General features: G+C 42.4%; 1 protein-coding gene across 4 annotated transcripts in view; it reads left to right on the top strand.

Annotated features, from left to right (window-relative positions):
• The window catches only part of epha10 (EPH receptor A10), a 610046-nt gene that overhangs the window by 511863 nt on the left and 79275 nt on the right, over nt 1-18908 (top strand). For all 4 annotated transcript variants that reach the window (XM_043717893.2, XM_043717892.2, XM_043717890.2 and 1 more), the window contains 2 exons: nt 4521-4629; nt 11878-11933. In XM_043717893.2, coding sequence (XP_043573828.1) covers nt 4521-4629; nt 11878-11933 — 165 coding nt within the window. The remainder of the gene's footprint in view (nt 1-4520; nt 4630-11877; nt 11934-18908) is intronic.

Here is an 18908-nt window from a genome sequence, read left to right as displayed (position 1 = left end):
AGAACCATTCAGGTATGCTTTCAAAAGACATCCTGTTTTTAGGTCCTTCTGGTTTCTGGACATGCGAACAAAGGATACCCAAACTGTTTTTTTGAACCATTTACGTCATTCCGAGCATTCCTTGTAAGCTGTGCGGCTGCTCCAATGTTCCTTGCACAGCGATCAGCATCAGCACGGTGATTGCAGTATTGACTTCTGCATTTGGAAGTTACTGCTATGTACTGCCTGCATAGCCTTGATAAGACATGTTAAACTGATATGAAGACCTGATGTAGTCAATAAGCGACTTAATAGAGGGTGGACAATGTGCCAACATAATATGGGAGACAGGTCAGGTAAGGCCTCCTGATTTGATTTACAAGCCCCACCCACCCAGCTTCTAATGGACCATTGGGGGAGGGTGCATATTGTCAGAAAGATCGAGTTTGGTCGAAAACAGAATTTTATTCTTTCTATGTAGTATTTTAGCCTGCCTCAGGGTGCTTTGTAGTCATTGGTATTCTTTTTGAAGTCCAGTCAGAAGTCACACGGGTTATTATCCAACAGATTTATTTGAAATCACAAGCTTTGGAGTGCAGCCCCTTCATCGTGTGCAGTGAGAGAGGAGAGCACACAGACACAGAGTTTATAGGCAGAGAGATCAAAGGATCACACAACTGGTGTGAGTGGAGTGTCAGATAATAAACCTCTGCAGGTGACCAAGTGTTAGACGGTGAGTGAAGTCCAGTCATTTTTTTTTTGTGTGTGGAAATGTAGCAGCCAAAATTCTCCAAGCACAGTTCAATAAATAACAGTACTTGTGAGCCGAATTTCACATGTTTTGGCAAAGTGCAAGTTGTGGTGAGTTTCTCTTAGAGAGATTCTCGCCTTTGAGGCCCCAGTGAAATTTCTTCCCAGCCGTGCTTCAATGCCGTATCTTATCCAATACATGCTATCTATCCCACCCTAAGGAATCCTCACATCCGATTCTGTTTCCGTCTAAACTCTGGCTGCTTCTGGAACAACTCAACCAAAAGGCATCACACCCACACCATCTTCAACAGATGGTTGTGCACTTCCCTGACATTCCTGATGGGAGAATAGGGCTAAAATTAGGCATGTTCTTTTTTTTTCCTGCATTTTTCCCTTTGTCCTTTTGTTCCTGCCTCTTGTCTTTCTGTCTCTTCCTCCGTTAGTTTTGTTGGAACTGACAATTTGGAAGCACAATCCAGGTAGCAGAAGTCAATATACAAATATTTTGCTTCATATCCAATAGATACCATTAGGAAAGTGAGAATCTGTCTTTGACTTGGCTTCACACTGATCTGTAACTAATAAATTATCACCTGTGTTATTTTTGTGAATTATAGACATAAGCTGCACAGAAATGAGCACACAGAATTAAAATAGATTTTTTTTTACCCCATTGCCTAACTCATTACCAGAAGCTGCAATAAGCATCAAATTGATTCATTAATGGTGTGTATTGTATATATGCCTATAAAAAGTATTAAGATACTCAGATTGCAGTTTAAGATATTTTCTTTTAAGCCTGTACCACTTGCAAATAGATATTCTGTAGCAAATTTGAAGTCTTGTTAACCTGCAACTTGAAAAGAAAAGCAGGCAGCGAAGATGTTATGTGGTTTTCTTCAGTAACAAATGAAGTCTGGAGTTTGCTTTTCTCTTGCGTTTATACAACAAATATGAAAATACATGAGGAAAAGGGTTTGTATTTCAAAATATATTGTTGTATATATGCATACCAAAAGAAATGACCTCCAAGAACTCTCTTCAAACATTTTTCACACTGAGGGGGAATCACAGAGCTGTTTGTGTGGGGTTGATTTGGAAGGACTGGGAGTGACAAACACATGTCAACACTGGCCATGTTTTGAAAGGGTGTTGGTTAGACCACTTTTAGAATACTGCATTCAATTCTGGTCTCCCTGCTATAGGAAAGATGTTGTTAAACTTGAAAGGATGCAGCAAAGACTTACAAGGATGTTGACGGGGTTGGGGGACTGGAGAGGATGGATAGGCTGGGGCTATTTTCCTTGGAGCGTTGGAGACCGAAATGTGACCTTAGAGGTTTATAAAGTCGTGAGGGACACGGATAGGGTGAATGGCCAAGATCTATTTCCTAGGATAGGGGAGTCCAAAATTAGAGAGCATAGGTTTAAGGTGAGAGGGAAAAAGATTTAAAAGGGAGCTAAGGGGCAACTTTTTCACACAGGTGGTGGTGCAAGTATAGAATGAGCTACCAGAGGATGTGGCGGAGGCTGGTATAGTCACAACATTTAAAAGGCACCTGAATGGGTACATGAATAGGAAGGGTTTAGAGGGATATGGGGCAAATACTGGCAAATGTGACGAGATTAATTTAGTATATCTGGTCAGCATGGAGGAGTTACACCAAAGGGTCTGTTTCTGTGCTGTACAGCACTATGACTGCTTCCAGCATTCATTGCTATTGGGACTGGAAGATCTGGACCTCTGTTTGTAAAAGTCAGATTTAAATTAATGGATTTTCTTTCATGTTAGTCTCCTCTATTAATTAATCTTAGCTTTAAGTTCCTAGAGCTTATTAATTAAATACTGAATTCAATTATGTAATAAATTGTACACTTGACTTCATTATAAAATGGTCACTAAACTAAAAGTCTGCTGACATCACATTTTCAGGTTTAAGAATTTATTGTTCAGATTTTCCCCTGTTTTACAGAGTGGTTTTTGGTTTCGAATCCCCATACATTTAAAGGTTTCTGGTATCTCTCGTGACAACGGGTCTTCCTCAGAAGTAATTATTATCCATGTTGTATGTTTTTAAATGGGCTGATTTTTTTTTGTCACCTCTGAATGCGGGAAGTGAGTGTCAAGTGAATAATCAGTTTTACTGAAGCAGGAAACTAGACTCAGTTAGTGTTCCACAACTGGGAGAAAGTGAGGACTGCAGATCAGAATCAAAAAGTGTGGTGCTGGAAACTGCAGGAGATAAAGGGCTTCCCGATGAAGGGCTTATGCCTGAAACATTGACTCTCCTGCTCCTCGGATGCTGCCTGACCTGCTGAGCTTTTCCAGCACCACACCTTTTGACAGTGCTCCACAACTGTTCATTTGAAACTTGTCGTCAAGGAAACGCTTTGGTCTGCTCTCTCGCCTTCCTAACCAACTCATCTGGCTGAGAAGGAAAAGACACTTGTTATTTGAAAGAGCCATCACTAAATTAAACACATTACAAGCACGACAGCAACAACAAAAACAGGAAACCAGGGAGGGGACTAGACCAAAATGGAATTGGTGGGGAGATGATCCAGTCCCCACAGCAGCCACCTCTCTCGAAATGCCTCGCTGTTGGACACTGCATACTCAGCCCGGTAGAGGGGCAGGCGGTCGGCCGCGGTCCACTGCCCACTGCCTGAATGTTTTAGAGAAAGAAAAAGCCCTTTTTAATAAGCCTCCAGCAAATGTCTCACTAAGTAACAAACTCAAGCACTGCCCACCTAGGCCAAAGCAACAATAATCAAGGGGAAGGGTAGGGAAGAAGGGATGGGATTAAATTAAAATGGAGATACTACAATCCCTAGAGCATGGAAGCAGACCATTCAGCTCACTGACTGTCCAAAGAACATCTCTGCATTTCCCAAAGCTCATCCACTCTGCCAGCACACCCCTGGACACAATTTAGCATGGGCCAGTCCACCTCACCTGCTCATCTTTGGACTGCAGGAAACCGATGCACCTGGAAGAAACCCACACAGAACATGGGGAGAATGTGCAAGCTCCACACAGACAGTCACCTGAGGGTGGAATCGAACCAAAGTCCCTTGTGCTGTAAGCCAACATGCGACCCCTAAATGGAGGTGGAAATGATGCACTCATGGGGCCTACCTCCCTCAAAAGGATTTGAGGGCAGTGGTGAACAATGCAAGCTCCCTGTCCAAAAGCCCCAGGCATGAATGTATCCACAGAAAAGAGTCAGGCACTAGGGAGCTCTGACAACCCCAGGAGCAGGGTTCCCTCTTAATTCAACTGCACTGCCTTTTATTTGCTTTGCATTGTAGCCAGGTGCTCCTTTGAGGCTAGAAAGTCTTTGATTGGCTCCCCAGCTTTGAGAGACCACCCACTACACCTGATTGGACAGGAGGTATGCCTCCACATCAATGAAAGGTTCAGCCACATGAAAATCTTCGAACACCTTATCCCTGAAAATTCTTGACCCCAAAACAAAACAAATTCCTGTTTTCAGCCTCCAGGATTAAAATGCAGCCCTTTGTTTCATGAAGTTACCTTTTATATCTTTGGAATCACATTGGATGTTTGTACTCCTTATGTGCTTCATATGCATCTTCTCCAGAGAATGGTGAAGGGATGATAATGTATTATATTTGCAGAAAGTGAATAACAAGCGACAGTGTGGATAGAGTGTTGCAATAAATTTGGGTTTTTTTTTTAAACCTGCAATGAAATTAAGACGAATATATTTCCTGAGGTAGTCCACCATTTTGTTTTCCATAACAATGTCTGTTTTCTCTTTCCAGTTGCCATGGCACCCAGTGAGCAAAATCCGGTGATAGTGATCGCCGTGGTTTCGGTGGCCGGCCTGATTGTTCTGGTCTCCATGGTCTTTGGATTTATCATCTGGAGAAGGTAAACTCCACTCCCTCCCCTCGAGATCCATTTCTTGCTGGGCATTAGGAAGGTCTGATCTTGAAAGAGTTGCAAACTTCTCTTTCAGTTTCTTAGCTCCTCTGAGTTTAAAAAAGCTGTGGAAAATGCTAGAAGCGCACAGCGTCTTCTCTGAGCTCCCAACTGAAGTGTTAAGTGATTTTTGTCTTCTTACTGAGGCTCTGCCGCATGTCTTCACTGGGAGCACGGCTGTCTCTAACAGTCTGACTGTAAGAAACTGCTGGAGTCATTCTGTGCTAGAAATGCAGCCCTAAGGAAGACATCAATATAAACTTATTTTGCAATGTTTAAGGCAATTCACCAGATTGAAGCACCATACTTGGTTGACAGATAAAAGTCACATACCCTGCAGCGAATTATTTGAAGCATATCTTTTTTTAAAAGATTTAGATTACCTACAGTATGGAAACAGGCTGTTCAACCCAACAGGTCCACACCAACCCTCCAAAGAGTAACCCCCCCAGACCCATTTCCCTACCATACACATACCCCTGACTAATGCACCTAACACTATGGGACAATTTAGAATGGCCAATTCACCGGACCTGCACATCTTTGGATTGTGGGAGGAAACTGGAGCACCCGGAGGAAACCCACACAAACACGGGGAGAATGTGCAAACTCCACACAGACAGTCACCCAAGGCAGGAATCGAACTCGGGTCCCTGGCGCTGTGAGGCAGCAGTGCTAACCACTGAGCCATCATCCCACCCATGATGTTAGACTTCAATGTGTTGTTTTACAAATCTTCCATAATTTTTTCCTGTTACAAATGAGGAAGATTGACACTAAAGTATTCCACTGTTGTGGTTCTGTTCGCCGAGCTAGGAATTTCTGGTGCAGATGTTTCGTCCCCTGTCTAGGTGACATCCTCAGCGCTTGGGAGCCTCCTGTGAAGCGGTTCTGTGATGTTACCCCCAGCATTTATAGTGGTTTGTATCTGCCGCTTCCGGTTGTCAGTTCCAGCTGTCCGCTGCAGTGGTCGGTATATTGGGTTGAATCAGTGGATGAATGCCATACCTCTAGGAATTCCCTGGCTGTTCTCTGTTTGGCTTGTCCTATAATAGTAGTGTTGTCCCAGTCGAACACATGTTGCTTGTCATCTGAGTGTGTGGCTACTAAGGATAGCTGGTCATGTCGTTTCGTGGCTAGTTGGTGTTCATGGATGCGGATCATTAGCTGTCTTCCTGTTTGTCCTATGTAGTGTTTTGTGCAGTCCTTGCATGAGATTTTGTACACTACATTAGTTTTGCTCATGCTGGGTATCGGGTCCTTCGTCCTGGTGAGTTGTTGTCTGAGAGTGGCTGTTGGTTGGTGTGCTGTTATGAGTCCTAGTGGTCGCAGTAGTCTGGCTGTCAGTTCAGAAATGCTCTTGATGTATGGTAGTGTGGCTAGTCCTTTGGTGTGCGGCATGTCCTCGTTCTATTGTCTTTCTCTTAGGCATCTATTGATGAAATTGCAGGGGTATCCGTTTTTGGCGAATACATTGTATAGGTGTTTTTCTTCCTCTTTTTGCAGTCCTGGTGTACTGCAGTGTGTTGTGGCCCTTTTGAACAGTGTCTTGATGCAACTTCTTTTGTGTGTGTTGGGGTGGTTGCTTTCATAGTTCACGACTTGGTCTGTGTGTGTGGCTTTCCTGTATACCTTTTGGTGAATTCTCCGCTCGGTGTTCTCTGTACCATCACGTCTAGGAATGGGAGTTGGTTGTCCTTTTCTTCCCCTCTAGTGAATCGGATTCCTGTGAGTGTGGCGTTGATGATCTGGTGTGTGTTTTCTATTTCTGAGTTTTTAATGATTGCAAAGGTATCATCTACATATCTGACCCAGAGTTTGGGTTGAATTTGCGGTAAGACTGTTTGTACTAATCTTTGCATTACCGCTTCTGCTATGAGTCCAGAGATGGGTGAGCCCATGGGTGTGCCGTTGATTTGTTCATATATTTGGTTGTTGAATGTGAAGTGTGTTGTGAGGCACAGGTCCAGTAGTTTGAGTATGCCGTCTTTGTTGATAGGTTTAACGTCCTGTTGTCTGTTCTGTATGTCCAGCAGGTTGGCTATTGTTTCTCTGGCTAGGGTTTTGTTGGTAGAGGTGAACAGTGCCGTTACATCGAATGAGACCATAGTTTCTTCCTTGTCTATGTGTATATTTCTGATGATGTCCAAGAATTCCAGTGTTGACTGTATAGAGTGTCTGGATCCGCTGATCAGGTGTTTCAGTTTCTGTTGCAGTTCTTTAGCCAGTTTGTGTGATGGTGTCCCTGGTAGTGATACTATGGGTCTGAGTAGGATGTCTGGTTTGTGCACTTTAGGTAGTCCATAGAATCTGGGGGTGTTGTTGCTTTCAGGTTTCATTCTCTGTAGGTCAAACCTGGTTATCTGTCCGTTTTTTTGTAGGTTCCTCAGTGTGTTGTTTATCCTATTGGTGAGCTGTGGGGTGGGGTCAAACTCCCTCTTTTGGTAGGTGTTGGTATCTGCAAGTAGTTGTTGCGCTTTTGGATGTACTCTGCTTTGTCCAGGATGACCATCATTCTGCCTTTGTCTGCTGGTAGTATGATTATGTTCTTATCATTTCTTAGTGGTTTTTAGTGCTTCCCCCTCCTTGGTGTTGAGGTTATGTGTTTGTCTTTTCCTTGTTATCAGGGGTACGATACTTTGTCTCACTGTTTGTTGTGTCTCTTCTGTCAGTCCATTGTTCCTGAGTGTGCATTCTAGTGCTGCTAGGAAGTCTGCTGACTTGGCGTCCCTGTGGTTATAGTTGAGTCCCTTGGCCAGTATTGTTCTTCCCGTATCTGTGAGCTGTCTGTGGGAGAGGTTTCTAACCCAGGTGTGTGTTGTGGTGTCCTCTCTGTTGTGTGTTAGTTTGGCCATTTTTTCTTTTAGTGCTGTTTTTTTGCAGTGTGTGGTCCTGTTCTGTCCTATGGTGACGGCCTGTTCTATGGTCCGGGTCCATTCCTGATTGGTGGATTTTGAAATTAACGATTTTTGGCAAGCAATTTCTTGTCTGTATTTGTGAAGTCTGTTGTGAGCGTCTGTAATCATTACCTGGATCATCCTGAATCCATTCTGTCTGGCTGTGTCCCTGGCTTGTGGGTTGCTGACTGGTGGTCTGTATCTGACACATGGTGGAAGGATTCGATTCTTTCGGCATTCATGCTGGAACCGGAGTTGTTCGTATGTGGCGCTTAGGCGGTATTCCACTCATTTGTCTCAGGCAATAACTTAATGAATTGCAATTTTGGTGTTCTAAGAATCTAAATGAGCGTATTACAAGCAACACTAAGCCTGTTCACTGACACAGCAAGTTGTGTCTCAATTTATGAAAACAGTTTGGACTTTTCTGTCCACAGAACTCTGTATTGGCACTCCCAAGAATTAGCACTTTAAAAAGATGGTGTAGCCACAATGGGTTGAATTGCATCCTTCTGTATTGCTATCTTTATATAGAGTCATAGAGATGTATAGCACGGAAATAGATCCTTCGCTCCAACTCCATACCAACCAGATATTCTATATTAATCCAATCCCATTTGCCAGCCCTTTAAAGCCATCCAGATGGCTTTTAAATGTTGCAATTGTACCAGCCTCCACCACTTCCTCTGGCAGCTCATTCCATACACGTACCACCCTCTGCGTGAGAAAGTTGCCCCTTAGGTCCCTTTTAAATCTTTACCCTCTCACTTAAACCTATGCCCTCTAGTTTTGGAATCCCCAACCCAGGGAAATAAATCTTGGCCATTCACCTATCCATGCCCCTCATGATTTTATAAACCCCTCTAAGGTCACCAGTCAGCCTCCGACGCTACAGGGAAACATCCCCAGCCTATTCAGCCTCTCCCTATAGTTCAAACCCTCCAACCCTGGCAACATCCTTGAATGTGTCTGTGTACATCCATCAGAATATGAAGACATTAGATATGCTGAAGACTAAGTTCACAAAAATCATTCCAGGAATGAAGAATTTTGATTACATGGATAGAGTGGATAAGTGGCTTGAAGATTCTGAAGAGATTCAATGAAGATATTCAAAATACATGAACAGGCTAAAGAATAAAAACCTATTCCCATTGGTAGAATGGCAGAACCCCAAGAGCAGCCAGTTAAGATGATTGGCTAAAGAAGCAATGACATCATGAGGGACAATGTTTGTTCAGATCTAGGATGCATGGTCTAGGAGCAAGGTCAAGGCATATTCAATCATAGCTTTCAAAGACGTGTTATGAACTAGGCCAGACCACTCAAAACATTCTTGAGCAGGCAACCCAGACCATAACTTTGCAATTTGTTTTGGTAAGTGTACAGTGAGAATTACCCGGAGGAGGTTAGTGAGGTTGATTACTAGGTTTTAAAATAGACAGAAATTTATTCACTAAATTACGCAATGAAACACAAAGAACAGAATAAAGAACCCCTACAGAACTCAGTCTGTCCAAACTAGAATTAATTACACTGTTGTGAATGTGCACAACAGTCCCAATAAGCAACCCCCTCCCCCACCTTAAAAACCAGTATAAATGGAACAGATGCTTACAGGTTGAAGTTAGAAGGGCAGAAAGAGAGAGAGAGTTTGCACACAGCCCACTGTTGAACTCCCAACTAGTTCTGGACTGAACTGCTCAGCTAGAGAGCTGACCACTCCCCTTTCATTATACAGGTCACTTCTAAAACATGACCACTTTGGCCTAAACAAATGTGCCTTTTGATACCCTTTAACCTCTGTACCAAACCAGTCTAATCAGCACTGGGAGTGTTTTCGACCCCTCTGGAAAAAAAAACAAGGACATAGTATCCTTGAGAAAAGGAAAAGCGTTTAGAAAAAAGGACCCAGCTTTGTGACAGGAGAATTAGATACTTTATTGAAGAGAAGTGAAAATGGAGGATGAAGGGCAGAATTAGGAAAATGAGATTCGGTGATTTGCTCTTGCAGACAGTCTGCATAGGCACAATGTACTTGATGGTCTCCTTCTGTGCTGAATCAGTTTGTGATTCACTCCTCAACTAACTGTGAAGTTATATTGGAGAGAACTGGTGGTTAAATTGTCATACAGCAACAAGTGCATCATTGGTCCAGAGTTTGTGGGAAGGGCCAATCCAGTCAGATTGTATTTGTGGAAAAAGGCCTACGTAAGGGGGAGGCGATGGCCTAATAGTATTATCAGTGGATGGTTAATCCGGAGACCCGGGTAATGTTCTGGTGACTCGGGTTTGAATCCTGCCACAGCAAATGGTGCGATTTTAATTCAATCAATACCTGGATTTAAGAGTAATGTCCTCCAGGGAAGGAAACTGCCATCCTAACGGAGATAAGGAAAAACATCTTCAGCCAGAGAGTGATGATCCTATGGAGCCCATTGGCACAGAAGGCTGTGGAGGTCAGGTCATTGAGTACATTTAAGGCTGAGATAGATAGGTTCTTGGGATGTAGGAATCTGAAGTTATTATTTCAACATGTGTGCACATCAGCTAATCGGTTCCATAATGAGGAACTTTGTGATGATACAAAAATGCATTAAACATGGAAAATGTGTGCTGAGGTACCAACGGGACTCCTGTAGGCTGTGTACATGTTGGCAGAAAGCATGAGCCCAAATAATCCAAATGGAGTAAAGGAGCATATAAATCTAGAGATACAGGGGACGCAGCTCACAAAAAATATCAGCGCTGAAAAGTAAAGTTTCTCCAGCATTCTCTGTGTTCGTTTGAGATCTCTAGCAGCCGCAGCATTTTGTTTTTAATGAAACACTGGGCTTCACTTTTAGAAGAATAGAGAGTTGGAGAACAAAGCTAGTTTAAAAGGCATAGAAAACTGGTTGAACTCCAATTGGAGTGCCTCCAGATCGAGTCTTGATATTATCGATATGATGTAGAGGCACTGAGGAAGGCACGGGAAGGATGATAAGAAGCTAGATCTAACAGGAAAAAAAATGAATGGACTGGTAATCATTTCCCTCGAAAAGAGAAAGCTGAAATTTTAAATATAAAATATTCATCAACAAAACAAAGAAGGGATTCAGGAGAAACCTCTACACCCAGAGTGTTTAGAATGGGGGAACTCCATGTGGAGTTGCTAAATGAATAATGTGGATAAATCTCTGAGAGAGCTATAGCAGTACACAGCAGAGAGGGCTGTGCCGTTAGAACAATATTGTGAGGAATGGGAGGAGACTTATGTGGATCATCAATATTGATGGAGAAAGGTTGGGCTAACCAGTTCGCTTCTGTGGTGTACATTTCCTAGTAACTGGATAAAATCTAGTTGGACCTTATTTTGCACATTCTCTTCAGTTCTGGCTGTGACATCCAAAGAAAGATATATTGTTTGGGAAGGTGTAGCATATGCTTATGCAAAAACGATTGGCTTTTGTGATGCAGTAGTAATATTCTAGCATCAGGGCCAGACGATCCACACTCAAATCCCACCTTTTTGGTTGTGTATAATAACATGTCTGTACAGGTTGATTAAAAATCATTTTTACAAGAAAAGTATCCGTGTGGTACTCAATTCTGATTAACCAAAGAGTTAAATTATGTGGTGAAGTTGTTCAAATTAAGCTTGTATCACTTTAAATGTAAAAGATGAAGGGAAGGGCTGTTGCGGTGCAGTGGTAGTGTCCCCACCTCTGGGCCACAAGGCCCGGGCTTAAATCCTACCACCTCCACAGGTGTGTCTGAATATCTCTGAACAGATTAATTAAAATATAATTTCATTGTTATTTCTAAACATGATTATTCATTGTTATTTCTAAAGATGATTAGAGGATTTGATAGGGTTATGAGCTAAATAGTATTTTCTTTAGTGGGTGAATCCAGAGTAATGGAGAATAAAAATTAGAACGAAGGGATAATGTCAGATTGCATTTCTTCACAAAACGAGTATTGACAATCTGGAACTCTGTCTCTTAAGATATTGTTAAGATCCGATGAATTAAAAATGCAAATACTGAGAGAGGTAGATTTTTATTCAGCAAATGTTTTGAGTATAGTGGAATCAAGATGACTGAATTAGGTACAGATCAGTCATCATCTCACTGAATGATAAATCTGGTTAAAGGGACAGAATGGCCAATTCCTGTTCTTAGGTTCCTAGAAAGAGATATGTTGAAAAATTGCAAAGAAGCGTTGATCTTTTTTTTTTCAGTTCAGTTTGCTTCTTAAGGTAGTTGTTGTTGGCTTAAATATTCACAAAATGAATTTTGCATTCTATCTTTTTCAGGCATTGTGGGTACAGCAAGGCCAGTCAAGATGGAGATGAGGAGCTTTATTTTCACTGTAAGTACTGTCCACAGATTAACGGCGATGTACAGGTTACATTTCACAATGCTGTGCTCCAATAATATTGTTTTAATAATGCACTTTCCGGAGTGGAATTGTTGGTGTGGCTGTGAATCCAATTGCTCCTTCTGAAGCATATTACCTTGGTGAGTTTGTAATAAAGCTCTCCAGAGATGGTAGAATTGACAACTTCATATTCCCATTAACAATGCTTCCTGCACACACAACACACACAGCAATCATACAGCTACTAGAGCTGGATGCCATCGGCAAGCAAAGTCATGAATTATTCTGCTGCGTCTTCTACACTCAATCACTGCAGTCTTTAGATGTTTTGATGCTGTGTTTGCTACAACTGAAAGATTTTTTTGTTCTTCTATCAAATTAATTTGTAGCTGTAAATCTCTGATGAACTTTTCTTTTATCTTTGTGTAGCGATGGATATTTGACAGCTTTTAATAATAAGGAATGGATGTTAACATGCTAAAAGTTGCTAACAACAACCTGAATTAGTATTTCTTCCCCAATGTCTTTTCTCTTGCTTGAAGATGTACATCTTGATAAGACTGCAGAATTTGTGCAGCGCCACGTATCAAACATTTTATGTAGGATTGTACAAGGGAATTACAGCCTTGAAACTGGTCATTTCCCAACCCTGTCCCCACCCACTGTTCAGGCCAGTGTTCTAGCTTCCATTCCAACAGCTCAGCCTATCCCAATTTCTACTCTTCACCCAAACTAAATTATTGCGCTTGGACATGAGTTACACCTCTAGCCATTCTCTAGATAAAGATCTTTCTCCTGAATTCCATCTTGACTGTGTTGGTGATTATCTTTCTTTTGGTTTGTTCACAGACAAAAACATTTCTCTCCTTTTACCTTACCAAATGCTTCAATCATATTCAAGGCATCTATAGGTCACTCCCCCATCCTTCACTTGTAGGAAAGTCACCAAACTCTATCATCTTTCTGAAATGGTATAAATGGTAAATTTTGAGTTCTTTTTTTATACCTATCCCAGTGCATTTGTCTATCTCTGTACAATATGGGGACCAGAATTGGATGCCATAGAATAATAGATTCCTGATTCTCATTGATTTCAATTTTGCTGGAACTGTTTGATGTGAAATTTGGTCCTTGGTATGAGGAGAGCAGTCAGTCTCATCCTACCACTGAGGTTCAGCTCTTTGGCAGACTATTGAGGTAGTAATTGACTGGATTTAGTTGGTGCTGTCTCTAGAGAAGGGAAATTCTCCACACGGTTTTGGGTGGATGGCATTTTGTAATTGTGCTGGATAGCTTGGCTGGTCCAGGAGTGCACATCTTCAACATTGCTGTCTGGGTGTTACCGGGACCCATAACCTTTGCTTTATTCAGAGGGCCCATCCATTTTTCAATACCAGAGGGCCCGTACCAAATTGACTGAAGGTCAATTTGCGAATGGAAACCTCAGGACGAGCTTGTGATCAATCATCCAGGCAGCACTCTCAGCTGCAGTTAGTTGCCAATGTGTCAGTCTTGAGGAACTGTGGCACAGGAGAATTAAGTCAAGAATTTGCTTTCTCAATTTCGTCCTGGGGCTATCATTTTACAATGAACTGAAAGGCAGCTGGGTCTTCCTTTCAAAATACAGATCAGGCCCTGGTGATGTTGTTGGGGCTTAACTCCAGTTTAAACAGAACTGAGTGGGGAAGCCATGTGGATTCTCTACAAGGTTAATCTAGCCATGCGTACATTGGGGTCGAAAGAGTTCCAGGAAAGCTAAGTTATTTAAATGTTTGTTTCAGGGGATGGAAGTCCGGCAATTAATGTTTGGGGATCCCCTGTTTCAGCTATGCCTTCCGTAAGTCTATCCCCAATAACTCCACGGTCACACTCCTGCCCAGCCCAAAGCACCAGTGCTCTGCCAACCTTTCCATCTGACATGCCCGTCCACCCATAGACTCTGGCCATCGGAAACAAGACTGCAAAGTGCACAATGTGGACAGTTCGGGGCATAGTTACTGTATTCAGTTCTCCTTTTGTAATGCGGCATCTCCCCATTATTTTGCCATCGGTTTAGACTCCATCATATCACCCACGCTGACATAAAAAAATGATTGAGCAACTGTGTGCCAGAAATCGTGTTGTCCATTACCCAGTCTCGCCTTGAAATGCAGAGAGCTTGCTAATGTTTCAGCAAGTGTGCTAGCATCAGCACTTGTTTGTTTTAATAAGAGTAATTCCACTGGGGATTTTAGCTGGCAGGTTAATCTCTCCAATTTTTAAGTGCTATCTCATACTCTGAACGCTTCCCAGTATTGTGTGTCACAAAGATAAGGAAGAATAATGAAGGAGAAGCAGCTTTAGAAGTCACTCAAAGTAAAGAAAGCTTTTGAAAGAGCCTCTGTTTAGGGATCAGAAACTACACAGTTGATATTTCAGGGAAAGCACCCCACTATCACAACAACAACTTACTTTCACATCACACCGTTAAAGTACAAAAGTACACAAATGTAAGAAAAGGTTTATTCCAAGTCAAAGAAGGGTATATTAGCTGCAGCTACGGCAAGACATGGGAAAGTGGGCAGGTATTATACAGCATCTTAAATGGAGCATAGGGAAATGAAGGGATTTAGGGAGTTATTTCCAGCCCGGGTAAGTCAATGGTTAGAATGTACTGCAGCTCCCTTGTGCTCTCTATTCAAGTGCAGATGGTTTGATTCCATTTCCCTTAAGGAAAGGAACTCTGTATAAAGTGCACGTGCAGCATCGCAGAGCAGAAACGGGGCTGTGATGGTGCAGCATGTTAGTGAATGCACCCACTGCTTTATAAAGGAAGGGACAATGGGATTCACTCCCTGATTTCCCTCTTAAGTCCCAACCATCTCATTCCAGTTCTGCCCAGCAGGGACCAGGGACGTCGTGCATCACTTGTGGCTGTTCTTGGACTGGATTTGGCTCACTATTTCTGAGACTGATAATGCCAATCCCAGCTATGATGGCACTTCCATTTCTCTGACACCCTGTGAAGATGTCCCAATCCTGTCCTGTAAATAGTCTCACAGAGCTATATAACTGGGGGGGTGAGATGCTTTACTATCAGTACCAATTTTGTCCTTACGTTATACCTGCACAAAATCTGTTCAACAGAGTTCAATGCAGAGAGCAATGGAACGATCCCTGTCTGATTTCCATGATGCATGAAGCCAGCTAACTTGACACACCATCAGGTCAGTCCTACTTGGAAGGATATTCTCCAAGAGAGACCTGGGTTTCATTATTATTGTAATTCTCACCATTGCCGAACAGGAATGAGTAGAGACCAATGGCATAGAGGTTTTCTTTATTAATTCCCCCATGTGATGTGGGCAAGGCCAGTAATTGTTACCCATTTGCAAATCTCTTTCTGAAGGTGTCAGCTCAGGGAAAGGCGGTGATCTAAGAGAATGCTGGGCTTGGCTTTCCACTGACAGACCCCTGGGTGAAATTAGCAGTGGATGCTCACTGGTTTATTGTCAAGGTGCTCTTGTTCTAAGAAGCTGTCAAGAAAGGATTTGAGCCGCTTGGGACCCCCATGATCCGACATGTCGAAAGCAATGATACTATGGGTGTAGACCCTCCGTTAGGGGAGATCCCATTCCATTCATCTGGAACTTTACATTGCCTCCCCTTTGCCTTGTAGTAGGACATGAGACTGAAGAAAAAGCAGTACCTGCTGTTTCTTGTGCTGCTACTGTTGGAACAGGTGGCCATGGTGTAGATTGTGCTCTTGATCTTCAACAAGAGCTCACAGTGGAGTGGCATAAGGTGTGGTGAGAGCAAGCTATTTTCACTGCAGGCTACTGGAATGCCAGACAGGTGAAAAGCCTTCCCGGAAGTTGGAAATCTCCTGTCAAAGCAGCGAAAGAATTCCCCAAGTGAAAAGATACTTGCAATAGCCGTCTGACAATGGTAATAGCTGGAGCTCCTCAGTGTCATTGAATAATGCATTGATAATGTAATGTGAACTTTGAACCCACAGTATCCCAAACATCATGAAGCAGAGATTGTCTGCCGCTGTCATCAGATCATTACAAACAGGAAAGGAATTTAAGGGCTACCAGAGACATGGAATGATTGCATGAGTTACATTACCTGAGGAATTCCTTTGGCTGTCTCGTCCCTATACCATCAGCCCACTCTGCACCAAAAACATCTTCTATTTCCCTGACAATCGTCCATGCAACTATCCCACCCCACCATCGCCACCTGCTGGTGGAATGAAGTGTTCTGCTGCTTCATTCCATGCCCTCTGCTGCAGGTCCTGTGACAGCAGCGTTGTTAGTTTCACCGAAACGAATCTTCTGACTGTGCGTTCACTTTGGTGACCCAGTTGCTAACAGTTTGGAAACCAGATTCAGTGGCTGGGAAATCCAGGACTCAGGATGAAAGCACCTCACAATTGGCTCCTTTCGAAGCTCAGCCTCCAAATATTTACTGGCTCGATAGAAGCAAGATTCTTCCCTTTCATTGCCGCCCAGAGGAATGAAGGAGGAGGACTGGATCATTTTGGAAACCAACCTAATATCAGTTCCTTGGCTTTTGCCACACTCTTTACCCTTAAATTTGCCTCCAAAGGGCTGGAAAAATTCTACCCCTTTGTTGGTGCTTGATTGTATTCCACCTTTTGCACTGACAAAGCAATCCAATGACTAATTAACATGATGATAAATAGCTCGGCATCTGCATCATTAATGAAGCAGCTCCAAATTTATTCACTTTCTCAAACTAGAATGATGTTTAATGCAGACGATTATTCATCCTGCTCAACTGAATTAGTATTTTTCTTCAGTAATTGGTGTTATCTGTGTTATTGCTGCTGTTGTGAGTAAGAGATTGCTTTTTTCCAACATCAGATTGCTTTTCAGACTGTGTTCATGCAACAAGCAAATCCGATTGAGTAATAAGTAATGAGCCAGACTCAGTGGATAATCTGATAATAAGGGAGCATTTTTCTGTATGTAATGTGATCATAATCTGATCGAATTCAATGTTAGGTTTGAAAAGACACAGTTACTAGGTATCAGATTGTTGTATTTTTAATGGTATGAGACAGGTGCCATGCATGCTGTTTGTTACCTCTGTCACTCCCTATTCCAGTGTCCGTTTGCCCTGGTTTCCATCCTGCACAAACATGACCTCTAGACTCCATGTCCTAACAGTGTCAAGTCTTGTTTACCTATCTATCCAGTACTGCTTGTTCTATACTGGCACTTGGTCTGGCAATACCTCAATACTCACATTCTTATTTGTGTTTTCAAATCCCTCATGGCCTTACTACTCCCTACGTCCCCCAACTCTACAACCCTCCTTAATATCACGAGGGCAACTCCAATGCTGGTTTCTTCACTGTGCCCACAAGTGGTAGCCATGGCAACACCCCTGCATTCTGGAATTCACTCCCTAAACCCCTCTGCAGTTTCATGAGAATACATATTAATCAAATTGTGGTGTACGTCATGACCTAACAAGGATATCATCAGCCATGTTTTAATTCATTTTCGAGGGATGTGGGCATCGCCAGCTAGGCCAGCATTTATTGCCCGTCCCTAGTTGCCCTTGAGAAGGCAATAGTAAGCTGTGTTCTTGACCCACAATGCCATTAGGGAGGGAATTCCAAGATTTTGACCCAGTGACAGTGAAGGAACAGCGATATATTTCCAAGTCAGGGTGGAGAGTGGCTTGGAGGGGAACCTGAAGCTGGCTGTGTTCCCTTGTATCTGCTGCTCTTGTCCTTCTAGATGAGTAAGGGGCAAGACCTACGCAGACCAAATAAAACAGACTGTTTAGACAAGAGAGGTAGCGTAAACTTACAGAAAATAACAAACAAAGTGTAAAGAAATAAATCAATTTTTGGGAGATATAAGGAACAGCAATGGAGGACAAGAAATACAGTGGAACCATTTGAATTAATCTGAGAGCACCGATATGGTTTTGTAAAGGCTAGGTTATGCCTCTGTGATGTAATTGAATATTTTGTTAAATTAATAAAGTGAGTAGGGAAATGTGTACAGATTTAGTTTGTATGGGCCTCCAGAAATGCTTTCAATATGGTTTCACATGAGAAACTATTAATTGTAATTAGGGTTCACAGAATTGATATAAAATGTTTGAGTCACGGTGAGGAGATAAAAAGTAGGAATAATAGATCTGTTCTCAATTGATGTGAAGTAATTAGTTCTCTCCCAAAAGGAGCTGTGTTGAGGTCACAGTTATTCATTGCATTTATTAAAGGCATTGTTAATTCAATCAAGAACCATTGTAGGTAAATGTGAAAATAAAAATAAAAAGGGACGTTGATAGCTGAAGTGATTGGACAAAATTGTGGTATTGGAATTTTTTTCACAGCAAACATGCAGTTTGTTTTGAATTTGAACAAAGAAGGATAGATGTCAGTATTTTTATGTATTTCAGTGTCACAGATTCATCGAGGCATACAGCACAGTAACAGACCCTGTGACCCAACTCATCCATGCCAACCAGGTTTCCTAAGTTGAACTAGTCCCATTTGGTGCATATTCCTCTAAACGTTTCCTGTTCATATACCTGTCCAAATATCTGCCTCCACCACTTCCTCTGGCAACTCGTTGTGTAAAAGCTTCACTCAGTGTGAAAAAGTTGTCCCTCAGGTTCCATGTAAAACTTGCCCCTCCTACCTTAAACTTATGCCCTATCCGAGGGAAAAGATTTGGCTATTCAATTTATCAATGCCCCTCACAATTTTATAAACCTCTATATGGTCACCCTCAGCCTCCAACGCATAGGTGAAAAAAGTCCCAGGTTATCCAGCCCCTCCTTATACCTCAACCCTTTCGTTCTCGGTAACATGCTGGTGAAACTTGTAAATACTTCTTGGATATCGACAGTTTCTGCCAACTGTCCAGCCCCAACTGCTGCAGTAGCAGTGCCCTGACTGTCCTCACCACCAGGTCACAAATCTCTCTTTTTCTC

Source organism: Chiloscyllium plagiosum, unplaced genomic scaffold (assembly GCF_037043375.1).
Source record: "Chiloscyllium plagiosum isolate Xiang-an unplaced genomic scaffold, Cpla_swu_hap1 HiC_scaffold_30, whole genome shotgun sequence".
NCBI classification, from domain to species: Eukaryota; Metazoa; Chordata; class Chondrichthyes; order Orectolobiformes; family Hemiscylliidae; genus Chiloscyllium; species Chiloscyllium plagiosum.
This window is presented reverse-complemented; position numbering and strand designations above follow the sequence as displayed.